The following is a 27982-nucleotide window of genomic DNA, read 5'->3' as shown; positions in this document are numbered from 1 at the left end:
GTGTCTGTCCTGTGATAACGCAGCTGAAGCTACAGAGTAATTTGTCATTGTTCTCTCTGTTTTATTAAAGTGCCACTTTATCTTCATCTTGTTATTTTAACACATACAGTTGTGCTGAAGGTGCACTGAGCTGTTGTAGCGTTTATCTGATCTCTTATCAGTTCAACCACTGAAGGGTCTGTGTAGACGAGGGGACACTGACCTGTACTGGTGCAGCATCGTTTAAGTTGTACCCAGATTTGAATGCCTCATGTACAGTGGCCTGTGTCTTCAGTGTACATTTTTGTATACTGATGGTTCCAGGTCGTAGTGTAACACTATTAAGTGTTGCATGGACTGGTTCTCTGGAACGTTGGTCTCTTTCACTCACTCTCTCACACACACACACACACACACACACACACACACACACGAGGGCTTGACTGAACTACAGTGTGTTCTAAGATAAGAGTGCGGTCAGATAGACTGTGATCAGGGCTACGACCTCCGTGATAACCACAGCTCATTTCCATTGGCTGTCCTTGTAGCCTCACACACATTTTGCAGATAGAGACAAACTGCATATTCACCAGGCTGAAGGTCCCACATTCCCCGAAAGAAGATATGACAACCTTACCAGCAATTCAGTTCACTACTGCTTAGCACGTCACATTCAGATAAAGTTCTCTAAGGGTAATACAAAAAAATGTATTTCTCTTAATCTCTTCACAGTGTCCTCCTCTGTCCCATAATGCCGCGGGGCTGCAGACTGACGTGTCTCCATCTTAAGTCTCAATCACTAGCTAGGCTTTAAGTTGGAAATGACTTTCTGATCTCAGGGACTCCGCTTTAGATTTGCTGAACAGAACACAGAGTTACACTCGCTGCACCTGCTTATGCCAGCAAATTAAAAAAAAACGTCCTGGCAACGTTTCAGAGTGAAGCGGACCTACAAAAGTTGGGGTCATGTGACCTGTTATTGGTTCAGATTCTGTGGGACCCTTTCCGTATGCTCATCAGTGACTCATGAATCAAAATCTACCTTTAATCATTCACATAAATGCTTTCATTTCACTTTGGCTTTAAAGTGCAGCCTGTATTAATACACGTTAGGCCACCAAGTCTGATTGGGTTGTCTCTAAAAAGAGATGATTAGAGACAAATTTGGCCTCAGAACACTGAACAAAACAAAATAAGACAGAAATAATGGAAAAAGTTAAGGGAAAGGTGACACTGGGATGAAAAGATCAGTGTGTGCGTATTTAATCTCCCAAACCTCCGCACACAGCATGGCAGGCAGCAGGCAGGAGATGGTACTGATGGTGCTCAGAGTGAGGGGAGCAGGCGGCTTGCTGCCAACATAAATCAGTGTCATGCCCTTGAGCCACACCTTAGTAGAGAGACACACCACTGATGCACTGTGCCTGCTTTCTAGTGTCTGGATGGATACTGACACTGAACAGAGAGTGGTTACAAAGGTTAACATATTTAATTTGAAAGTGAGGTCCCAGTTCAGTGTAGTACAGCTATGCATGGTGCTGATGTTTTAGTGAAATGTGTGTCATTCTTAAAGGCATACTAAGCAAGATTTTCCCCAAAAACCAAGACTCAAACAGAAGTAATCCCTCTCAGTCATTATGACCCAGTAGAAGTGTGTGGCAGTGTATTTATCTGCAGCAACCCTTCCCTCTACCTCTATTTTCTTAATATTTTGCTGTGTTTGGGACATCTCTTGGCGTTTAGCGTGCTGCCAATAACAGTATGCATGTGAGGTCGGGACTTTACAAAACGGTCTCCACAGAGTCGAATTCTCCATACACCTGCCCGACCAACTGCAAGCAGCATTGTTGATAGAAAGCACACTGATTGGCACACATTGCTGTCAATCATGACGTTGAATCCCATTTTCATAGCATCAAATAACTAACTCAAACCTGTCAGAAAAATGAGCACCTGAATATGCATTAGCGTGTTAAGAACTAACTAAAATGACAGAAATCATCTTTGGGAAAAGTTGATTTGACATTTACTTTGAATTTATTTTTAGTTTGGACCCATGTCCCATCAGCTTACATCGAAGGCGCGGATTTTATGACCTATACTGCAGCCAGCCACCAGGGGGCAATTGTTTTCGCATTTGTTGTGTCATTTATCTTTATTATTCAGTCTATGGGAGGTAGTAGCATGGGGCGTTGGTGGTAGAGCAGGCACCCCACGTACAAGGCTGTTGCCGCAGCGGCCCAGGTTCGACTCCAGCCTGTGGCCCTTTGCTGCATGTCCTTTCCTCTCTCTCTCTCTCTCCCCTTCACACTGACACTGTCCTATCCATTAAAGGCAAAAACACCAAAAAAAAAAAAAAAAAAAAAAAAAGGAGGTAGTAGCACAGATCCAAGAGGAGACTAAGAAAATCATGGGTATAGCACCAAAAAAACTCAAACATAGCAAGGTTAAACACCAAGTGGACAAAGCTCAAAATGAGAATGCATCTGGGATTGATTTTACTTTCGATTTCGCTGGTGAGCACTGAAGGAGAAGACGGGCAACACAGAGTTGGCCTGTTTTCTGTTGAAGAGGTTGCTTTAATATCAGCTTTTCTATTACAACAAACGTAGCGTTCCTAGCCTGGAAATCCAGACCCAAATCTAGAAAGATTACTCATAGGCAGAAGATTCTGGCTATGAGTAATGCAAATGGCCCAACTCGAGGGGCAGCACCAAGCATGCATTTGAAAATATCACTGCACACAATTGGATGACACTACGACCAATCAGAACACACACACAGAGCACTATCAGCGGAGCTAGCTGGTAGATTAGACTCTTGCCGTATCCGGTCGGCAAAACAGCAAAAACATCCTTCTTGCAAAGAAAAGATTAGAGCGCCGTCTTCTGTTCCTCTTTTTAGAGAAAAAGCCAAGTCTAACTCGTTCATTGTAGCGGCCAAAGCTGTTTCAAGCAACTGGTGTTCATCCGTAGCCATCTTGCAATGGTAACTGACTGATTCCGGACTTTGTCGTCGCAGTGCTGTCGTCATCTGTTTAGCTCGCCTCTGGCCCGCCTCTATCAGATACACCAATGTGATTGGTGCAGCTCGGCTCCAACGGCACGGGTAATGAGCATCATTACTGATTGCCAGAGTGACTCGCTGAGCAAATTCAAATTGTGCTCTCACGAGAACTCTGGATTTCCAGGGTACAGTGTTCCTACAATAGTGCAGGAACTTGCAGTGCACGTACAAGCAGTGTCAGGAGGGGAATGACCTTAAACTCCTGCATAGTATACCTTTAAACAAGGTTGTGTTAAACTGAAAACTTTTTATGACTTATTTATTAATGCCACATCGAATGCAGTTTAATTTCCATTTATCAGCTATATTGGTTAAAGTATTAAAGTAGAACGGAAAATCTGTGTGGACAATTCGGCCCAGGATTGTCTATTAATATATTACTTCTTTTCAGCATAAATTTATTACTGCAACCTGGATGAGGATGAGCTGCAGAAAAATGATGAATTCATTTAAGGTCATTTGTGTTTTTTCTGGTCTTGCATAGCCAGACATGTGCCAGGACTGGAGCAAGGTCTGGCTGAACCCATAACAATTCCACACTCTGGTTTGTCTTTCATATCTTTAAACCAATCACAATCATCTTGGGTGGTACTGGGCCCATAGTGTTGGCAAGGAAACTTATTTTGGTGGAACATTTACATGTGGGGGGGCGATGCACGGCACTAAAATGGCTAAATCCCCGCAAGAAAAGACCTGCTGTATAAAATATTAATAGATTTTTTTAGCATGTATGCTAAGCATGCTAGCTTAGAGGTTGCTGTTGCAGGTGCAGCACTAAAACAAAGTGTGGAGATAGGTCTGGCTACCTGACACTAGTCTGAAGTAGTGACAGGGATTTTGAAAATAGCAGGTGGCCAGTGACAGCCTTATACCGCGCCCAGCAGAAAGAGTCCGAGGCTATGATGCCAATTTGAAATAGTGGCCAAACAGTGGAATTACAACCTCCAAGTCTGTCATGTAAAGTTATTAGGGCCAAAAAGACTTCTCCCCATAGACTGACATTGTGTAAGAGATGTCCGTTTATAGGTGGATGATTTTTTTTTTCTTCACATGCACCAACTTCACAGTAGCAACACTTAAATAGCCAATATTATTATTTTTATGATTATTTTTCTGGCTTTTTTTGCCTTTAAAGACAGGACAGTTTGAAGTATGCAGAGAGAGATGACATGCAGCAAAGGGCTGCGGGCTGAAGTTGAGCCTGCAGCCTGCAGGCTCAACTGCAGCCTGCAGTTGTAAAATTCACAAATAGAAGAATCCAGATTTATTTTCCTGCTGTCATTCATGTAAGCAAGCTCAAGACCGAGCCGTTAGGAGGCATGGTTAAAGGGAACGCTTTGGTGTTTGCTGAAAGGGCCAGTGGATGCAAAAGATCCAGGTAATCAAACTTTTTGGCTTCATGCACCCCTGAGTAACTTTCTAAACAAGGCCCCATCTCCAACGCTGCATCCACCTCTCTGTATTCATCTCTGACCTGTGCCCACAGTCTGCATCCTGTGAGCCAGGGTGGGTTTTGTCTCAAAATGAACACTGTCCGTTATGTGAGGGTGAGTTACGTAGCTGGCAGCAGTGACAGTGTTTGCTACAGGTCTGATGGTGCTGACTGAACCTCCATAAAAAAGGATTGAAGCCATTGAAGGCAGTGTGGCAACAATCCTACTTTTAGTTTCTTGGCTGTGTTGGGCAGTAACGCTTTACGTTGTGTGTTTTTGACTGACTTGTTTGTGTGCAGCCACTGAGGATAAATAAGCTGCTGGGTGGTCAGTAAATCCCTGCAGATTGTAGTGCTGCCTACTTTTAAACCGCAATGTTTCCTTTTCTATTTCTACACGTTAAATACAAAAGATGTGACATGTGGGTAAGTACGAATTGAGGAAAATAACACAATGCTTTTCAAGACTTCTCAACAGTGAGTGACGGGGTAACAGTGATTAAGACAAACACTGTTTTTATCTTGACATCCTTTTAATCAATCTTTCCTTTTTGACATTTTTTGAAGCTCAGAAGCAAAACAAACACTTCACAATAATCTTAACAAGCAGTAGACACTGTCAGTAAAAAGAGTTAAAACAAATGCCAACACGTGAATCTCCCACACACATTTACCATGCCTTCATCTTTAAAACGAAACAATGAAAATTATATAAAATCTGACTCATCTATGTCTTACTCAACTAACACTGAACATCACCACCACAGATTTGAAACTGAAGAGATGAATCATTTGTATAAAAAAAAGAGAAAATGCCGTGATCTTCGCATGTATCATACGTGAAACACAATTAGCGAGTCTGAAATAGTGTTATGTGTAATCAAACAGTCAAAACGCTTTGCTAAAATGTCATTAAATTAAAAAGGTAAAAGTCACTCCCATCACATTTCCGCTGTCTCACAAACGGCCTGTTGAAGGAAGTGAACAACTAAATATCAGTCTTTGTTTGGCTGCCATTTAATGAGATGAATCACTGGCCGGCCCTCTGCTGCCTCAGTCAGATATGCTGTTATCTCACTGGGGGAAAAAGTCGGACACCAGTCAGAGACCAGTGGAAGACGTGTTAAATCGGCAGGCAGCTGTTTGAATGACTGGGACAAAGTTCAGCCGGCCAATTTGCGGATGTTACTGAGGAGTCTCCTGCTGTATTCCCGGTGGTCGACTGGCTGGACTTCCATTACGGTTACCTTCACTCGACTCTCATCCTGAGGAGGGAGGGAGGGAAAATCTTGAGTTAAGTGCAGCAACACCAGACAGAGAGACATTTCTTGATGTAGCAGGGATAAGAAGGCTGTGTAATGGAAGATCTGTGCAAAGGCTGTAAATGAAGTAGATTTACTGTACAGATTAACTTCAGCTCTGCTGGTAGGTATGTTCAGTCATCTCAGACTGTTTTAACATCTCTTTGAACCATTTTGTATCTTTCTAGCACTTCCTCTGATGGTTACTATTTTTGTGTTACATTACTACAAACACCAGCAAGCGTTAGCCATCATAGCTCAGGCATAACTGCATAATTAAAGGTCCAGTGTGAAGGATTCAGGGGCATCTATTGAGAGTGATCGTGTCATAATCACAACTATGTTTTCATTTGTTTATAGGCACATGAAAATAAGAATTGTGTTTTTCTGGACACCTTAGAATGACCTGTTTATATCTACATACAGAGTGGCTTGTCTTCCACTGAGTCCACCATGTTTCTACAGTAGCCCTGAATGGACAAATCAAACACTGGCTCTGGATAGGGCCATTCACGGTTTTAGGTCAGCCACCATGCAGGAGAAGTTTCAGTTTTGCAATCTCACCACCTGATGTCACTAAATTGTACCCACTGGACCTTTAACAGTGTTAATTTGATTTTGATATGCATGATTAACTAGAGCAGAGGTTCCAAACTAGCGGGTCGCGGTCCAAAAGTGGGTCGCAGGTCCATTCTGAATGGACCGCAAGTGACTTGCAAACATGTCGACTTTGTAAAAAAACACACTTTATTTTATTTTTAAGTACGGTGAACTTCCAGCACAGAGCTTTTATTTTGATGTGCTGTTTCCTGCTGTAGAGTGAGTGAATAAGGAACAGCCAAACGCAAGTATGACGCTGAATGTATTAAACTGTGTGGACCTTGATCTATTAACTGAGGAGAAAACAGGACCCTGTGGCTGCACCAGTTAGAAACCACTGAACTAGAGTATTACAAATACAGATCCAAGACTTGCAGCAATACAACAGAACTACAATGACTGAATATTTGAAAATTTGGACCTGGCCTGGCTTGAGTCCAAGTTGGGATGAAACAGTTACAGGTTTTGTGATAAACTAGGATAAAATTCCCATTGGTTACTTTTACCATTTCAAATTTTAATGATCATTAAAACAGTGTTTGATTACCAGGCTTTGCGTCAAGGAAAACCTGGCGGAAGGCAGTGACAGCACTTAGGTGAATTTTCAGCCTTATCATTAACAGAGTGGGCGTGCAGCAGGCAAACCCAGTGATGCTACTGGTCTCTTGTTGTTATCTACAGTGACAGAGACACTAAAGCAAGCATTTTAAAGACAGGCTGCTCAATTACCAATATAAAGTAAAGCTTGAGGAACGATTTCAGTGTGTATCAGTACGTTTTTAAAGACATTTTTACTTTAACAATGCTGCAATAATACTGATAAGTGTGATCATTTTGGTCAATATAGTCAAGATGTGACATTTTTGTATTATTTTATCTCTAGGTTCAAGTCAATCTCCAAGTCAGGAACCATAAAGATGTCTATGTTGCACGCAATATAAGGGGAAACAGAGCCTGAAAGGTGGAATGTTCAACTTCTAAAAATCAACAAAGCAGGACGTTCATCTTTTATTAACAAGATAAACAGCAATAAATGTAATTTAATTTGACTAATTACACATTACTGTTTGAATTGTAAGGCTAAAAAGTAGAAATATAATGCCACTTGGAGATAAACAATCACATAAGCACGTAGATAAAGCCTTACAATTCGTTGTCATTCAGTCTTAAATTCTGATAACAGTCTCTATCAGTGAGATATTTTCACATTATACATCATCTAACAATGCAGTGGGTTCTCATGAAGACATAATGCCAAAGCTCATTTCCATTATAATCTCACTATACAGAGGATTAATCCCGAGACAATACATTAATCAATTAGCGATTCAGTCGGCATAACCAGCATCAACGATATAACATTTGCCCATTATCTCATATGTGGTTCAACACCTCTATTAGTATTTTCAATTTGCATCTACCTGAGGATAGCAGGGAAATGAGACAATACGGGGGGCCACAGAGACAAAGGTTCCACTTGACAAAAGGTGACATCTTATTTAAAAATAATGTTCCTCCAAAGAACGAGGCTCTGTGAGGAAGAGGGCTCATTAATTTAATGTGCGCAGACTAATAATTCCTATCACATCTGGAGAAAACAATTACTCAGTGGCCTAACATTACACCCTTACTCGCTCACTCAATTTCAGATGGTGGGGTGAGGTGGGGCTCTTCCCTGAAGAATTAAAACGACATGACTTCTGGATGCTGGAAGACTGACAAGACATGGAGACACACACCCTCACACACATGCAGCTCTTACTACCTCACAGAGGATTAATGAGATACTGTGCTGTACAATAAAAATAAATGAAACTGGGGATCTCCACAGAGAAATTTCGATATTTTGAGATGTGTAAAATATAATAAACCAGTGAGAATTATATCAAATTTCCGAACATATTATCTTCTAGACATGCTAGTGCAGTGGCTCTAAGGTCAGCTTTGGTTCAGAATAAACTAGCTCAACAACTACTGGATCAACTGCTATAAAAATGTTGCACAGTATTAATATTCATGGTCCCCAGAGGACGAATCCTACTGACTTTGGCGATCCCTTAATTTTTCATCTAGCGCCATCAGCAAGTCAACACTTTATAGAGCAAATGCCACAAGCCTCAGCTGTACTTTGTGTTTAGTGCTTATCAATATTTGAGCCCATCAGCTTCCAGTCTGATGATGACAAACTTCTGGGGGATTAGGGTGTAGCTAGTGGATAACTAGTCCAAGACTTCCTCTTTCGTGCGTTGGCCATCCCTGTACAAAGATATTTGCATCTAAATACACATATATAAATAAAAAAGCAAACATCAGACAACAGCTGATAAGTTCGGAGATTGCATTTTGGCTAATTCACCTCTCCTGCGCTCCACAGGGACTATTTACCTGCAGCTCAAACGTGACTGGTCAATACTGCTTGGACAACAAACAAACTAGAAATGGAATACAGGTATCTGTTGATAAGGACTGAGTGCTAATAGTCAAATGTTATCATGCTAACACAAACTAAGTTGCTAAAAATGGCATACCTTCGACCTGTTAAACATCAGCATGGAATTCATTTGTTCCAACCTCCATCAAACTTTTAAACAATTCTGCTTGAGGCCAAAGATTGTGCAATAATTTTTATAGCACTTTATAGTGCTTTTATCTTGGTGATCTTTTAGCATGTGTTATGTATGGCGTTAGGGGCGTCATTTCAGCAAAAGCTAAGGTACGGCAATATGACATGACGTCACAGAGCTACTGATGATGGAGTTTCAAAAATATGAACTTATATAAACCTTCACTTTGGTCTATGACCTGTCAGAAGTACATACTATGCTATTTAAAACTGTTTCAAAGGACATGAAGCTGTTTCTCACATTCATAATACCTCATGTCTGCATGTAATGCACAACTTGGTGAGAGCAGTGAAAACATCGGACCTATTTCAGCGCATATTTCAGCACCACAAACAGCGAGCGGACATTTAATTATCATTAGTCATGTGTTTAACTTCACAGAAAATAAAGAAAATAAATTAATTACAAGCTCATTTCTAGAAGATAACCAAGGGGTCCAGTGTATGAAACACAGTAAAACAAAGGCCAATTTGGTACAATACCAAATATTTAAAATATTTATTGGAGTGTGTCCAGAGACCGAAAACACAAGCTTAACATGCCGACATGAAGAAAAAAACCCACATACAATCAGACAGGCTTCAAGACATCATTTAGACAGGCTGTCTACAGCAGCAGAGCAAAATGCTTTTACAACACAGAGATAACTCACATAACTCATAACTCGCGGAGGAGCGAAGTGGCGAACAATCTGATTCAATAACACTCGTATTCACTAACACTCGAGTTCACTGATGAGCATACTATTGACCTATTTAAGTGCAATACAATGAAAACAACCAGCCAGTGTGCCTCGGACTATCTAACATATCACATCTGATCACTTGCAACAAATATGAAGGACACTCACAAGTAAGATGACTACAGAACCTCTCTCTTTTTTTTCTCTCCCAATTCCAAGGTATGGCAGCTGCCACACTTCGCCATACCTAAATGACGCCTATGTATGGTGTATGTATGTGTTATGTGTAATGTTATGGGATATGCGCAATACTGTTATGTAATTACTGTTGGGATGGTATGGCTGTTGATGTACTGTTCGATGTCATTGTGGCTGTCAAGGCATTTATGGCGCACTTGCTGAGTCCAAGACAAATTTCCCTTAGTGGGACAATAAAGTATATCGTATCGTATTGTATTGAATGTAACGACCTAAATACATGGGACACGACCACGAAAGCCACGTTTGCCTGTGTGGATATTGCGCGACTCTTCTCTACTTTTACGTGGTTGGCCTGTTTTTTTTGGGGGTGTCTACGCATGTCTCCAGAGCCCTTTAATATGTAAAAACTACATTAAGTTGTGCAATTAAAACAAAACAAAAAAAAAAACTGATTTGAATGAATATCTTCTTCTACCAGAGGCAATGCAACGCAGCAGAGCAACTTGTGGGTGTTCTTACATTTCACATTACAATAATCAATCAAATCGATGCCTCCTGTTGTTAAAAATATCCAGTTACTTATTTAGTACCAGTCAACATGCCTAACACTTCCAAACCGTGCATAAACAACTGCATTATCACTTGGCAAAACACAATATGCACACAGGGAAGCATGTAGCAATCGCATGCTACAAAGACGTCTCTGAAGCTCCACCCCTCCTCATAATGCATTACGTCCATTCTCCATGTATTTCAGCCATTAGTATTGTAACTGTGAGTCTGTGGGCATGCTGGTGTTAGCCTGTAGCTGAAAGCACTGCTAAGCACAGCCTCAAATAGCTGCTAACGTGGCTATTTATTTTCTGTTGATCTTTGAATTTTTAAGTCCGTGACACCACTCAATGTGTCATTGCAAATGGTAGATAAAACACACAAACAGCACTGATGACAATACAGCAGCCCTATTTTCTTTGCAGCACCACAACTACCTTCTGTCAAACTGAATTAATTCCTGTCTCAATAAAAACCAAACACAATGAGCTCATCAAAAGTTTTCTGAGAGGCTACTGCATTGTTAATGTTTTTGTTAATTTGCTCACCCACTCTGTCACAAGTGCTCACTGTCAGATATGAGTTAAAGAGGGACGTAACAGAACCAATTATGTAAATGATCATATTCATAGGGCTTTGAACGGCAGCTTCTTGGAATATTTCTGTGCATTATCTAGACAGGGGGTGTTCACCTTCAGCCATATAAGAGGCTTCTCAACCCTTTTCCACATGCACAAGGACGGCGAGAAGACCAGAATGTGATGTTGACAAGGGCTGCCAAGAGTGTGGTTTGTTAATGATGTAAAGTGAGTGTGTTAAGTGTGTGTGTGTGGCTCTCAGTGGCCTGTCTGTTAACATAAGCGGGGAAAAAACAGGTCCCCTCTGACACTAATGTATTCACTTAGACAAAATCAATTCATTCACTTCATACGGACAGATGCACTCACACAAAAGTGCTACTTATGCCTCTACATACATTACTGTTATAGATCTAAAGGCCAACAACCATACAGCCTGGAGCGGACTCAAAACCTCACCAAGACTGGGATTCAATCTGTTGCATCTACTTGAGTTATTGGTTGGAATTCAAATACATTTTCCCAAATTCCGAGTGCATCTATAATCCTGGATGGTCTATTAAACAAATGCAAATTAGATGTTTATGTGGAAAATGCACTCGTCTGTGCTCAGTAAATCCAATCGTGCAGGCCAAATCTGATCTTCATCTGAATTCCATTAACTCCACGATGAGATGAGTTGGGCCTCTGCTACACTGAAGTCTGCCGCACAAGCGTCTGAATCACTGCACACCATCCTGCCTCTGTGGGGCTCCACCTTCATCAAACTTGACAGTTAAGATGGAAGTATGTTTAAATATTATATCGTATTTTCTGTATGTTTGTGAGTCTTTGAAATGCATCCTCTTATTATTATAAATATTTCTGGCAACATTACTGATAATCTGCTGTCACTGCTGTAGGGACTGTAGTGAGTGCTTTCAGACATCACTTTGCTGTGGTGTGAGTATTCTTTCTAAACAGAACAATGGTGCTGTTGTCTAAACATATAAAACAGTTGCCTCCAGTGTGGCAGACGGTTATTTATAGGAGTCACACCTGGTGTTTCACACCCGATGCACCAACTTTCCGACCTCCAAAGCTCTGGACTCACATGGACTATAATACTGGTGCATGGCCAGTATGCTTCAAGAGAAGTACTCGTTGGATGTGTCCCCGCAGACCTTTCTGATGTCAGAATTGAGGGGTGGCTGCTTCTGACAATTTCTGCAATTTCCAAAAAGCGACAGTATGACAGTCAGGTCCACTTCACGCAGGGCTGACCAGGTGTGCTGAGGTGAGACAAGTACGCATGGAGCTGAACTTCTTCCTTTAGTTTTCTATTTTCTTTTTTTCCTTTGAACAACCAAGTGAAACACGATGAATATCTTCCAGAACCTGTCTGAAAATATTCATCATTATCTCTATATTTAAACAATTGTTGGATCTCGTCCGCCCCTGTGACAGTCGGCTTTCCATCCCGCCGTGACATGTGACTATTTGGAACAACTATCAACACTTGCCTTCCAATTAGACAGACAGATTGTATATCCTATATAAACTGTATATGACCTACTGTATAACACTGATATATATTTCATATCATTTTATTTACAATTACACCACTGTAATCATAATTACATTTATATTATGCACATTTATTTCCTCTCATATTTATTTGTACATCATGTAAATGTAGTATCAGGACCGCCATCAGAGGAGGTCAAAGGGTACAGATGACCAGCAGATTATTATTATTATATTGTTATTATTATTATGACCCCCACCCAAGGTTAAAGGGGGAGGGCTATGAAAGGCTCTATGGTTGACCTTTAAATTAATGTATTGGGTCAGGTGCGTGATGCGCAGAAATCACAAGCGCTGTTTACATGTGAGGTGGACTGTAGCCTGATTAGCAAAGTCAGAATGTCTCACCAAAAATGAGGGACCACTAAAGGAAAAGCCAAGGTGCGGAGAAGGAGACAATGGAAGGAATAGAGAGGCGACGGAAAGTCAAGAAGCAGCAGGTATGAGAGGCAGAGCTGATGGTGAGAAATGAGGCAGACTAATGTTAGGGAATACAACCTGCTGTATAGGGCTCAGTTTTAAAGCTACAGTCAAGACACAGGCATCAAATTAAACTAGAGGACCTTAAGCTATCTTGTCAGAAAGGGGGCCAAATAATGCTCCAAATTTAAGATAAATGTTGGCGAGGGAAAAGGAACATTGCCATTTTTCAAAATGGTGGATTTAAATATGTTTGCATACTGTGGTCTCTGAAAAGTCTTGGAATTGCATACATTGGGTATGACTGGAAAACAGAGTCGACAGCCATATACTCTTTACACTATTTCAGTTAAGCACACGATTTAACCAATATATGATTAAAGTATCCTCAAGATTGAATCAATAAATGAAGAGAAAAAAAGGCCTATTTCTTCACTCATGATTTGATCTTGCAAATTACCTTGCAGTGATTTCTTTAATTAATGTTTGATTTGGATTTTCTCTTATCCCCCTGCTCATACTTCCTAATGGCTGGCCTGTGTGATGTATATAGCTTTTTTCATATTAATTTTTTTTTTTTTTATCTGTTTCATACCTCTTTAAAATGATTCTTGTAACATAAAAAGACATTCTGGTGATAAATGTAGTCTCATCTCTTGCATCACAATATCAGTAACAGAGGAGGAAACCATTTATAACTTTAACTTCATCGAATCTGTCATAGTGCAGTCCAACACCTCCAGATAATAAAGTTTTTAAAAAATGCTAAATTAAGTCTGAAGAATAAGCGAGGAAGCGACAGCACTGGAATCACCAACTGTGTAACAATTAGACTTACGTGGTTTAATATTTATAACTGATGGCAGAGAAACTTTAGTGTGTTTGGGTGCATTGTGCTTATTAAGTCTGAAAATTGGTAGTTTATCATCTCTACTCTGCCCTGAAATAATTCAAACTTGAGTTTATATGCAAGAGAACAAGCAGCAACTTTAAAATATGATCCAGAGCTCAGTTTTTTTTGCCTGCCTGTTCTTGTTATGAAAAATGACAAAGCACAAATTTTGTAACTTCATTAATCTTGTTAAGCTCTGACATTTCATTATTATTGTTCTATTTTTATGGAAACACAGTCGTCGATGTCTGATCTTTTTTGTCTTGTGTTGCACTCAAAAGTCTACGTGAGAGAACTGAGGCTGAGGTAGAAAGACGCGCTGAACAAGTGAATCACAGACTCTCTCCGCTCCGTGCTCGCTTTTGAAATCAGAAGCTTTGAAACAAGAACAGTAAACTTTGACTAACACCCACTGAAAATAAAATCGGAATACATTGATAAGCCTTGTGGAGAATATGCATCTGCTCAGACCTCATTATCTCTACTTTGTGGCTTAATAAAGTTATTAGTTTTATATTGTTCCAGCTGGATTTTTGATCAGTTCTCATCCTTTGCCACAGCACTACAAAATATGACAATTAAAGGGTGCAGGAAACTTGAAGGTGTGATTCTGTCTCTGTTTGTGTTAATTGTGCTGCTGGTCTTGACATCAATTTCGAAAAATGTCATCAACACCTACTCAGTAATTTTATGCTGTTTTACTCACCTCTGCTCCTAACCTCAGATGTGTGATTACAAGGCAAAATTTTTCCAAATGAATTCATTGTTGTATTTCCATTTATCACTGTTTAAAGTGTAAACAAGCAACTTTTCAAATTCTCTCCCCCAGCTCTTCCAAGAGGTATTCTTCTCGGCGCTGCTGTCGCAAAGACAAACTGCTGCTTTCAGTTTTCCTCAGCCTAGCACATAATCACACCAATATCTGGGTTTTATCATAAATATAAGAACACACACCTTTAAGCATTCACGCACTAAACAATAAGTGCATTTAAGTCCCGCTCCCACTGTAGGGGAAAACAATGCATCAGTCTCCACTGAGTTAGCATGCATGAAGGAACCTCACTGTCATTTACGTCTATTAGCAAACAACACAAAAATGTCTAAAAGATGCTTTGTGGTGGGATGCACTATCAACAGAGTAAAGAATCCATAACTAAGTTTTTACGAGCTGCCAAACCGCACAACTGAGCTTTTAAGCAATAACGCGTGAGGCACTGGCAGGAGGATACGGGAAAACTGCAATCTGACCTTCAGTATGCCTTCGTGCAGCAAGCATTTTGCTAATTTGGCCAACAAACTGTAGAAGTTGAAGCTAACTATACTATGTAAGGCCTTGTTTTTATCTTTGTTAGGTTAAGTGATGATGATCTTCCCTGGTGATTCAATCAGATAGTTGTATAATATCAAAGTATGTCACTTCTGGCCATTCAATGAGATCATTTCTCTGAGATAAGCAAGGTAAGATACAGGGGGCCAAAATAATCCTCTGACATTCTGATGTGTAGTGTTTTAAGCTAGCTTTAGGCATCTGGTTAGCTTTTCAGCCATTGGTTGTATATTGTGGCGCTGACAGTTTTCCCCTCCACTGGTAGTGGTTTACAGAGTGTGACGTGTTGTGCTCTGTCTCTATGAAGCAAAAAAAAAAACCTTGTAATGCAATAGACAGACAAACTCTTTACACAGTTAGGGCTTTCTAATATAAATTGGTACTCTTTGATAATTGGGGAAAGCTACCAATAACTGTCGGGTTGAGCAATGGTTGATGCACTTCCTTTTTGCTGTAAACTGAACCTCAGTTTTCGTGAGATGTCACACCCAGTGGCAAACAGTGACAGTGAGGAGGATTATAGGAAACCAATCTAAAGGCTGATGGCATCATTATTCTACAGCTATTGAGTGTTTCCCTTACAAGTTTACAAGCCAACAGGAACTCCTGCCGGGCCGAAAAAATCCTGTCAAAAATAGCGCTAAATATCCAGTGTTTCCCTTACATTTGGGGGAATTGCATACTTTTTCTTTTAACTTTAGTAGGTATTGCAGCTGCTCTTAAAAAGTACACACTGTTGCACACCTTGGAGATAAAACAAACACCACTCACTGAATTTGCCAGAGATGAAGATCAACCAGCAAAGATCTGCTATTGTTACTTTGCCATGTATCTAGTTTTATAGTGCACCCAAAAATGAAAATTCAGCCATTATCTACTCACCCATATGCCGATGGAGGCTCAGGTGAAGTTTTAGAGTCCTCACATCACTTACGGAGATCCCAGGGGAGAGGGGGTAGCAACACAACTCCGTCTAATGCAGGCTTACGGCGCCCCAGATTAAAATGTCCAAAAAACACATAATTGAAACCACAAAATGCCTCCATACTGCTCGTCCCTAGTGATCCGGCCCTGAAGCTCCGACATAAAAAGTTGTTTGGAAAAACGTCATTTGAACTCTGTTTTTAGCCTCATTGTAGCCTGTAGCTCTGACTGCCTCTCTGTGCATCGCGCTCACGTGTGCGCACTTGCGCGCAAGACCAGCAAAAGCACGTGAACACACATGAAGGTGGTGCCCATGTCTCACGGTCTCGTGCAAGCGCACACGGTGTACAGAGAGGCAGTTGTGTTGCTACCCCCTCTCCCCTGGGATCTCTGCAAGGGATGTGAGGACTCTAAAACTTTACCTGAGCCTCCCTCGGCATATGGGTGAGTAGATAATGGCTGAATTTTCTTTTTTGGGTGCACTATCCCTTTAACTTAACATATTATATTTGCGACAGTGAAATTACATCTGCATTAGTTATGTCCTATTGTTGTTCATAATATTAATGGTTATTTTGTTCACTTAGTCAATTAATATTCCTATTATTACTGTTTGACTGGTCATCAGTTACTTGAATACACTGTTATTTGTCATCGCAACTTCTGACAGCTGTCAATCACATGTCAAACAGCTGTGAATGAGATGTCAAACTGACACCTGTTTGTGGCTCAGCTGATGTGACGTATCTTCTGCTGTGCAGAGGATTGTGGGTCAGAACAGCCAGAAAAGCATGCTGGCTTGCATACTGCAAAATCGGAGTGGATGTTGTAGAACATCATCGTATTTCTGGCATACTGCATTTGACGTACTATGTATTGGGACATACTAAATCTTATTCTGGCATACTGTTTGGTATGGTGGTATGGGTTATGTTGTTTTACCTTCATTGTCCTCCATTTTAAAGAAAACTCTTGGTATTTGCTCCTGGTATTATTCACAACTGTTTTTTTATTACTAGTACTGAGGTGAATAGTGGCTAATGTGGATTTTGTAAAGTAACTGATAAATATGAGTAAAAGTAGGCTAACTGTTTAATAATCTTGACAGTAAATGTCATCTTTACCCCAACCCACACATATTTGTACTATTACAGCTGTAGATGAGAGTGGGTCTAGCGTTAAACTTAACTAAACTAACACATCTGTCTCTCCTTGCTTTAAATGCAGGCATGCACCACTAAATACAGACTTTGATGAAAAGTGCCATTTTTTATGGGCTGTCATGTCAAACTGATTTGATGTAGGACGTGTAAAAATTGCAAAATTACTTTGTCACTAAGGAAATTGGTCATGGACATAAAGGCTGCCACTACTTGGTCTTACCCCTGCTGTGCAAATACATACATAGTGCAGAAACAGACGTAAAGAGCATCACACAGACGAGTGCAGACATTAAGTGCATTCAATTGCATGTAAAACTGCCCCTCATTTGACACCCTCCTTTTGTCCTTAGTTTAGGAGATGCATTGTGCATTTCTATCACATTGAGCACTCAAATCGTTTTGAACGTGAGAAAGCAGCTCAATTGTACGGGAGATTACTTGAAACAGCCAAGATAACACCGTTAACATATTTTCTTTTTGTCCATCTGGATTGCAATGTGTGTCTTGCTGTCTGTCTGTCTGTCTGTCTGTCTGTCTGTTTTACATTTTAAGTCCAGATTGCCACTAAACTTTGCTATGGCTATTTCTCAGAGGATGATTTAAAGAGAGCAATCGCACTCGTACCCCATGACTCTGCCTGTAATTCAGTCCTGAGGTCCATCTGTATATTGAGCTTCACTACTGGCTATAATAAATTCAAAATCATCAGTATGTTGTTTGCTCTGATCAACACTTCTGTTCTGTGGGCTTTGATAAAAATTGCAGCCTCCAGCATCTCCAAGTGAGGTTTCAGGCTTTTTGTCGTTCATGGTGAGCAGCAGTGGTGTGCTGACATTTACTGTAAACAGACATGTAAGTGAAGTTTTCCTCTTCACTGTGACAAATATCACCATTATGATAAATGACACAGCAACAGAGAAAAGGTGCCTCTGTATGTACAATACTTTCCCCAGACAAAAAGATTTCATTATTTCTCAGACTATGGAAAACAGTTTATGAACTTTGCATAGCGTTTTTTTGTAGGTCTTTTTGAGGTCAGGACACAGACCATTCAGAGCTCATCCTACATCTCAATCATTCCACTCAGCCTCTCGGTATGTGCCCCTAGTAGCAAATTAGCCTCTGAATAATTAAGCTAATTAGGCTTAGACAGACAATAGCTAAATGCTAATTAGCGCCTAATTAAGAGAAATGAATCCACAGCTGTATTTGTTTTCCGTTATCCAAAGTGCACTGGCTACATAACAAGTCCCTTGTCACTGTGATACTAATTGAAATGATTTTGGATTCATGTTGTGTGACTGACAGTGTGTTGTGATTATGTTGAGTTTTGCACATCTTGTTTTGTGGCTCTACATGCTTGGGACCGCAGTTCAACCGAAGATAATAACTGACGGCAAGTCTGGTTGTTAGAAATTCACGGATGGCATGCAGCCTATTAATTAAAACAACACACCTCAATGTATCACATTTTATCACCAGGGGATGCTTCACATACAAACAATTAGTGCTGACTTGCAGTATTCATCGTCAAGTTTTTAATCATGCAAGCTCCTTGTACACCTTTATGATATTCACTATTTGGAAAGCATCCCTTCCACTTCTGCCTGCTAGTGACTCATCCTAAAGGCTGCTGCAGATCAGTAAATACTAGGTGCCATCAAAATACAGAGGAAACCACTTAGAGTTATGACTTTCTTTCCTCCGTTATGAATGCAATATGCACGCAGCACCAGTCTCAGTCAGCTGGAAGCAGGCAGGTTATTGCAAGACAAAGTACAAGTAAGTAAGTAAGTAAGTAAAGGAAGGAAAGTAGAAAAAAAAAATAGAATAAGCATAGTTTTAATTTGTTTTTCCATGTGTTGTTAAATATGAAAAGACTCAAAATGAACACTGAAAGGGGAGTACTTGATTACTATAAGCAGCTTCTGTATGAGAATATTCTGTCCCAAGCTCTTCGAACCATATAGGTGGTGATTAGGTCTCTCTGATTAGGTAAGACTATTTTTTTTAGCCATCAAGCTCTTTAGCAGAAACAGTTATTGTTAGTGTTACTGTTCACTACCGCACATTAAATTTTCTTTGTTCTTTCAACATCAGGTTGGGTTGTTAACGTGCTAACTAGCTAATAATCATATTGAATCCATCCTGTCAGTGTTCCACATTCCCTTTTTGAATGACGAATACAAAGTTATTTCCTCTCATGCAGGTACAGAATGTAAGTGCTAGCTGGTCTTTGACTGTAGTCTTTGTGATGTGTTCAAGTGCAACTTTTTGGCTGAGACACAGGCAACAAAAAGTAACGAAATAATCGACCTGTGGCGTCACTAGCTCTTTGTTGTTGGTTAAGTGTGTCTGGGTCTTAACCATGATCATTATAAACACTTTTCACTGTACTAAATCTGTAAACACTTCAAGCTTTGCCCTCTCATCATGTTGTACCCATCATCCTTTTATTCATCACCAGAAACTTGAAAGAGGAAGGTCTACTTTTGTCTGCCAAAATCAGAACCTTTGCGGTCGATAAACACTAAGTGCTGCAATTTCCAATGACAATTTCATAACTGAAATGTGGAAGCTGTCATTTGAAAGACACTGCTTTAACAAACACACACACACACACGCACACACACGCACAGCTGAGGTCTATATACTGTAGCTCGTCCAACTTTTTTTGTCTGATTGTGAAATTGACCCTAAATGAGTCCATTTGCTGTTTTTACAACAATGACATTTGTTTGCAATCCTGGTTATTTTGAAAGCCCATTTTCCCAGGACCATTATTAGTGTACTGCTGGTGTATTCAGGACAGTGATAAGACGGCTGTTTGTGACAGACGTGCACTAACCAATCAGGGTCGAGTATTCCTGCAAGGCAGAGATCACTGGAAGATTTTTCACAGCTTGCAGGACAATGATGAGCGGCATTGTATGTCATTACATTCTGCTCTTTTATTCCTGGGAAACTAAATTGCATTGCATTGTATCAAATTCTATTGTGCTCCAGTTTGTGGCTACTTACGTTGTACGTCTCCAGCTTGACCCTGTTTCGAAAGATGTGAGTTGTGAAGTTGGTTTTCTGAAAGACTTCATCGAATGCAGCCTCGTCCTTTAGGAACACACACACACACACACACACACACACACACACACACACACAGGTTTACAGGAAGTAGTGTGTTAAAGTTAGCGCGCCTAGATAAATTGTAGAGGCAGTTTTCTGAACAGATGTAAAACAAACAAATTTAAGGAAAACAGTGTGTGGTAGCATATCCGTGTGTGTGTGAGTGAGTGAGTGTGTGTGTGTCTCACTGTTTCTCTGAGCAGCCCCAGTGTGTCTGCATTGTGACCTAACAGGACCTCAGCTGTCTCCTGGAAGCATGTCACCCACTGGTTATCCCCGAAGTCTGCCAAGTTGGCCTGAGAGTCAGACAGAGATGATGAAGGGGCCAGAGATTATTCATGTGTGTACGTTTGACTGTGTGCAGAAACTACAATGTTCCTCAAAGTCAGTGAGACAAACGAGCACCAACGATGTGCACTGTATAAACTTACGGAAAGCAGGAGTCTGTATTTGAAGTTGGGGAACTCTCGGTCACACTTCTCGCAGCGGTACAGTCCATTCTGCTGGTCGATGACCTTCTTGTAGCAGTCTGCAGTTGGACAGGCCTGGTATAGACAATTCTCCTTACGAGTGTACAGCACTGTCGCTATGCAGCTGAAATAATCCGCCTGAGCACAGAGAACGAAAATGGGACAGGAAGAAATCCAATTATAGGGTTAGAACTGTGAGATCAATAAAAAAAAACTACCAAATCACATCAAACTGCTGCAATTTGAACGTCTAAGTGGCTGCAGTTAATTTGCAGGTGCTGCCCTGTTACACAATATTATGCTGAGGAGAAATCTAACCTGCAAATCAAGGTACACACTAGAAAAATCCACCAAAGCAAACAAGCCTTAAATGCTATCATTTACTTATAGGGAATGTTTGTGCTTCAATTTGTACATTTTATTCTACCCTTAGTGGCACCAGGTTGCTCCTGCAGAGAATGGTGGCTGTCTCGTCAAATTACATGCCACCTTAATGAAATCCTGACAAGACATGTTTCAAGAGCACTGCTATAAATGTATCACTTTGTGACATTTAACAGCTGTAACAGCAACAGTGAAAATGCCATAATGTGGCAGTATATGCTGCTTCTGTACAGCTGATTCAGCAGTATATATACTATTCAACAGCTAATTAACATTGGTTCTAAAAGCACTAAAATGTGGCAGATTGAGAGAATACAGGAAAACTGCCTGCAGGAAGGAAGTGATAGTATAGAAAGGGTAAGGGTATCATCTAATTCAGTGATCTAAAACAAGGGTTTCATATTTAATAAATATTTCAAATCTAAAATAGTTCCATAGTTTTCTCATCTAACAAATTGTTTATTACTTAAAACGATCTGAATCCATATTTTATTTAGCCTATACATGCACCCCGTGTAAAACACGTCACACTTCTTCTGATATGTGGGTGTGTATGTGTGCTTTCTCTTGATCTGCCACTGATATTTTGTTTAGGTACAGTTACTTGCTATGGGGGTTGTATGTTGAGCAAGGTGCAGACATTTCTAATACATGTCAAATATCTTTCTAAAACATTTCTCTTCTGTTGTTATTCCCCATTACTAAGACTGTAGAAGTCTGAAAAAAAAAACCCAAAAAAAACAACTAGAATTACCACCCCGTGGCTGTATGCCTCTGCACACTAGTCATGTTTCTCTTACAGTTTACAGCCATGTCTGTGAAAACACAGATAACTCACACATATTTTCACCCCATAAGATCTGTACAGTCAGCACAGATTCAAGGTGGGTACCTGAGATTAGTGTCACTAATTCAGTGTCTGACCAAATGTTTCCCTTTCTGTTTCTGAGATATGACACTGAGTAACAGCCAGAAAAGTGGTTTAAGCAGAATATCATTATGTCATAGTGAAGCTGACCTTTGACCTTTGAGATATAAAATGTCATCACTTCATTATTTCATGGGTTAGGGTTAGGGTTGGGTTAGGGGGTTAGATGTTAGACATTTGCGTAAAGTTTTTGTCATAATTAGCATAATAAATCATAGCATAAGAATGAGTTATGACCAAAAACATATTTTGTTGGGCCACAGTGACCTTGTCCTTTGACCTTCAACCACCAAAATCTAATCATTTCATTGCTGAGTCCAAGTCTGTGCCAAATTTGAAGAAACTGCATCAAGGTATTCTTGTGATATCACGTTAACGAGAATGAGACGGACAGGGTCACAGTGATCTTGATCTTTGACCACTAAAAACTCATTGTTGACTCTATTAAGTAGACATGTGTGCCAAATCTAAAGAAATTCCCTTAAGGAATTCTTGAGATACCACGTTTACAAGGATAGGACGGATGGACGGACTGTGTTGCTTGTAGTGGTTGCTTGTATTGCAGGCAGATGTTAAAAAACATGATGATAACTGTAGCCGTCTTTGTGACTGCCTTATAGTTGCCTTTATTCATTAAAATTTCATGGTCATACCCATCTGATTATTTTCTTGGAGTCTTAGACTTGAGTAAAACTGTGTTACCAAGATATTTTCAGTTGCATTGTTGATGGGAAAAAATAAACTGCATCAGGAATTTAAGTCAACTTCACTGTACAGACATAAAACAGCTTCACATTTCAGGCTGTGTGTGTGTGTGTGTGTGCAGCCATGTGAATTATATACTGTAAATTACGCAGCACATGTGATTATTCCACTCATTTAATCGCAACAGATAATTATGGACCTCCTAGCTTAAAAATTGTTCATAGTAAATTTATGAAGACAGAGCCTCTTTATTGTTCGTATTGAAACAACCTGTCACTTTTCACACTATCTGCTTAGAACATGGCACGTTTTTAAAACTTGTTTTCCTATATTAATAAATTAAGAGTCGGTAGGTTCTGGTGGTGGTACCAACTTTATCTCATTTTGAGGCTGTGTAATTAAAAATAGAAAACCTCCTGAAGAAGCAGATCCACTCTTTCTATCTGTACATGTCATTACACTGATAGGATATACAACAGGTGTGATTTCAGTGACAATAGATATGAGCACTGCAAAAACAGTCGCTAAGCTTTTCAAAAGCTAATCTTCAAAAGGTGTAAATTGAAGTGACCACAACAAGACGCGCCATCAAAGTGTTTGTTATGTAGGTGGCTGCATCTTGGTAAATTAACAAGACGCCAGGTGGCTCAGGCCGTAAGCACACAATGAGTAATCACTCGTCCACAGTACAAGAGTCAAAATCACAAAACAGTGTTCGGGTACGGTGACCAATTTTAGAACATGCAAGGCTTTAAATTCTTTTCTGTTGGGGTAGAACAGCTGATGAGCTCCAAGAGTGGCTCTCCTGCCCACCATGAACTAAAACACATTTATAGTGGGCGAAGAAACATCAGCAAAAACACTGCTGATAACTGAAAAGCTTTTTCTGGTCAGACAAATTCCAGTTCCAACCAGACTGTGCTGTCATCATGAGGTGATGCATGACGTGCATGGTAACTGTACAGGGCATTCATTCAGGACCATCATGTCAAGATAATGCTGCCATCAGTACAGAAAGTGTGCAGATATGATTCACATTTACACTGTGATATCATCCATCCATTTTCATTTGCTTATCCAGGGCCAGGTCGCAGGGGCAGCAGGCCAAGCAAAGCACACCTGACATCCCTGTCCCCAGCAACACTTTCCGAAACACCCAAGGTGTTCCCAGGCCAGATGAGATACGTAATCCCTCCAGCGTGTTCTGGTTCTGCCCCAGGGCCTCCTACCAGTGGGACGGGCCCGGGACACCTCCAGTGTGAGGTGCCCAGGAGGCATCCTGATCAGATGACCGAACCACCTGTACTGACCCCTTTCAATGTAGGGAGCAGCAGCTCCACTCTGAGCTCCCTACGGATGTCTGAGCTCCTTACCCTATCTCTAAAGCTGAGCCCAGCCACCCCACGGAGGAAACTCATTTCAGCCATTTGTATCCACAATCTGACTCTTTCGGTCACTACCCAGAGCTCATGACTAAAGGTGAAGGTTGGGATGTAGATCGACCAGTAAATCGAAAGCTTCGCCTTCCAACTCATTTCCCTATTCACCACGACAGTCCGGCGCAGCGCCTGCATCACTGCTGTGATATCAATCCCATTAAACTAGAAACATTCAGTCTTTTGGTATTTTCTTGTATAATCATTATTTGGTATTTTTAAATCACAACATTTCAGCACACAGCAAATGCCATGAAACAAAAAGCCAATCAAACTTAAGTGTGAAAAAAAAAACCCATAAGAAACGAGGAGCAAAAGTGCTCTTTCTAGTGCAGGCAGGACATCCTTCAACAGTTTAAATAATGCGAATAAATAAGTGGCTTAGGGTGAAAAGAGAAACATTAAATAAAATAAAAATAAACTCAGATCAAACTTGGCATCATCAGTAAAACTGTTGCCAACAAGTCAGTCCAGCTGGTAGATGCACGCTGTTTACACATCTCTATTTGACTTCCAAACAATCTTGGAACAGTTTAAAAAGAGAGCAGAGGGAGTTTGAGAGTTCTATGCATAATAGATGCAGGATGAGATGAATCTCTCTCTCCCTCTCTAATACACAAATGGTGCTACTGTACACACACACCAGCGCACCAGCACACCAACACACACATGCCTAACATGCTGGGTTATGTGCAAAGACCAAAACTTACACATTAGCAATATGGATACAATGGGCTAAACTTCTTTCAGTTATGAATTTAAATTAAAGTGTACACAGTCAAACAGAATCAAATTAAAATGCAGCGATGTTGCTGTAATTTAAACAGATATTAGCACCTAAAGCGGCAGAACTCACACTGTGTAAAATCAACAGCTAAAAAGGAAAGAAATGCTAATTCTAGGGGAAAAAGGCTATTCTCTCATCCTGTGGAGAAGCACAGCATTCGATTTCCATAAATATAAATATAAATAATGCACACACCAGATGAACTGTGTCTCGTTGGGAAGAGGCACGTGTACATGCCTGCATGCAAACACACACACACACACACACACACACACACACACACTGATATAAGCAAGCACAAAGCGATAAATATAATATACATGCACGTGGAAGAAACCTCAGAAAAACCTTTTTTCCTAGCTTCACCAGAGGGTATTTCTTCCACCAGGAGAGCATGCCTTGAACAAGATGTTGGAATTACAGCCAGCATTTAAAATGAAATGCTTTAAAATGCATTCTAAACAACAACTACAAGCAAGAGCTGGGCCAGACTCATTACTAATGTTGGCCTAAATGAGTCTATCAAAGACTCTCTCTAGGACGCTGGCCAAATTCACACACACCGCCTGAGCAATGCTGCCTCCGTTATACAACCCACACTTTCTGTAAAGTGTTCAGTAAGAGCAGTGAATGTGAAAAGGCCATTGTGTTCTCTGCATCCCTTGTGAGATGGTTGATGTTGTCCTGTGTCCCCATGACCTCCACAGATACTGTCAGTCAGACTTAGAGCTCTCTGACACTTTCTCCCCGCCAGCTAACACTGACTCACATCGTCATAATCTGTCCACCCATCCATCTACCCAGTACCCATGCCACACAGCAAGAAACCCTCCGAAACACTTACTAAGAAGGGTTTTTTTTTTTTAATTAGGAGAATTTCTCCCGTTAGCAACGGCGCTCTCCCCCTCAACACTCCACTCCCATGTTTCCGCCCGCATGCCTGCCTCATCACATTTTGCAGACTTGGGCAGATTGGAGCGCTGGAAGGCTGAAGAGGTGGGAAGGCGATGGGTGGGGAAGGTGGTAGGAGGGTGGACGTGGCAGGAAGAAGAGAACAGGACGATTTCTTTGGGGGACTGTTGAAGGCTCGTGATGTTGGCAGATGCTACAGAGAATGTGAGGATAGAGGTCAGCAGGATCTGGACCACAGCGCTTCCATCACAACTCGACCACTCCAAATAAACCCCCCTGCATTTGTCATCATCTCTGCCCTTCTTCTTCTACTCTGTGTTTTTTTCATCTCCCTCTGTATTCCAGTGTGTACACAGAAGCCTTGGGGCAAAGTCTTAACCTTAAGCACACTGAGGAGAACCTGGAAGAGCAGCATGACTAACGCTACACACACACACACACACACACACACACACAAAATGCTCAGAGACACACAAACACAAAAATATGCGCGCAGACTTACCTAAAGATTCATACACACTCACACATAAACACACACACACCTAACAGTCTGAAAATAGTTTTCATTCTTATCACACCAAATCCCTGTGTCACCTTCTGGCACCTAAATGCAATTAAAATTTGTATGTGGAAGGGCAACCAAGTGAAAATCTACTTCACATAATTGACGTGGCTGCACATGCCAACTTTAATGCTTGTCCCAAAACCCCAACACACACACACACACACACACACACACACACACACACACACACACAGCTACATTAATTAGAAATGGCTTGTACACACACACACACACACGCGCGCACACAAACAGAGTCAGAGTCACACACATACATAGAGGCAAACAGGTAGAATGACAAATTAGATTCCTTCAAAGTATAAGCTAATGATTTGGATTTCATTATTATTACTAAAGCTGCAGCCACAGAGTGGGTGATAGACAACCTCCTTAAAGCCGTTCAATTATAGAAACGGTTGGGGGTACACAGGGCAGAGAGAGAAAAGAGGACAAGACAAAGAGAAAAAGGAAAGGTAAAAGAAAGAGAGGGGGAAAAAAATCAGAGCTTAAATTATTTATACATTCTCAGCTTTTTCTTTTCTTTTCCCAGTTAACTGTTCCTACTTTTCTAAATAACCCCTGTCACTTCTCTCTCTCAGTCTGGAGTCTCTTAGTTGACTTCTTTTTTCCTGTGGCCTTGTTCCTTTCCATCCTTCAATGCAGGTTTGTCAGTGACATGAAGTTTAAGTGCCTAGATTTTCTTCCTGTCTCTCATTCTCCCACGTTCTCTGTCCACACTACTTCCCTTCTGGTAATGTTATGCCCTATAGGCTTCCTCAAACTCCAACACATAATTAGAAATTTTCATTAGAAACGACATTGATCTTGAAGCTGCCCGTAAGTGGCTTCTAATTAAACGCGAGGAATGAGGGAGACTAGTCGGCGATAAACCTAATTAATTAGATAGAAAGTTTATGAGTGGCACATACCACTTACATTTACTCTGCTTTTAGTCGAAAGCATCGCATAATTCTGTGCGATGACACTTCTTAAAATGGCACAAGGTTCAATTTGAGAGTTCTCACATGCTCCTCCAACGGCATAAGGCAGTTCAACTAGCGCTGCTAATATGTGAGCATTACTATCTCCCTCCCACAGCTAAAACAAGAGAACCATGACTCTAATCCATGAAGTCATAGAAAGGCACAGCCTAGAGCTGCTCTATTTACAATGAATGGAAGACTGACTGTGGATTTGTGTTTGGTTAAACGCTTACATTCAAATGAGACTGACTAAATCCATGTCTGTTCACAGAAAATATTCTCTGATAGTCTTAAATAAGAGGCCAAAAACCATTTAACTGTTATGTGCTATGACCCTGTAATGTTTAGTAGCAGTGATTGTTTTCAGCGCACCTTATGTCACTTT

At 40.7% G+C, this 27982-nt stretch overlaps 1 protein-coding gene across 1 annotated transcript in view; it reads right to left on the bottom strand.

The window, feature by feature from the left end:
- Positions 1–4997: 4997 nt before the first annotated feature.
- LOC125898312 (replication protein A 70 kDa DNA-binding subunit-like) overlaps positions 4998–27982 on the bottom strand; it is a 55292-nt gene continuing 32307 nt past the window's right edge. The window contains exons 14-17 of the mRNA XM_049592084.1: positions 20862–21038; positions 20619–20726; positions 20329–20415; positions 4998–5742 (exon numbers count right to left, since the gene is read on the bottom strand). Of these exons, the coding sequence (XP_049448041.1) occupies positions 5641–5742; positions 20329–20415; positions 20619–20726; positions 20862–21038 (474 nt within the window). The 3' untranslated portion in view covers positions 4998–5640. The remainder of the gene's footprint in view (positions 5743–20328; positions 20416–20618; positions 20727–20861; positions 21039–27982) is intronic.

Source organism: Epinephelus fuscoguttatus, linkage group LG12 (assembly GCF_011397635.1).
Source record: "Epinephelus fuscoguttatus linkage group LG12, E.fuscoguttatus.final_Chr_v1".
NCBI classification, from domain to species: Eukaryota; Metazoa; Chordata; class Actinopteri; order Perciformes; family Serranidae; genus Epinephelus; species Epinephelus fuscoguttatus.
This window is presented reverse-complemented; position numbering and strand designations above follow the sequence as displayed.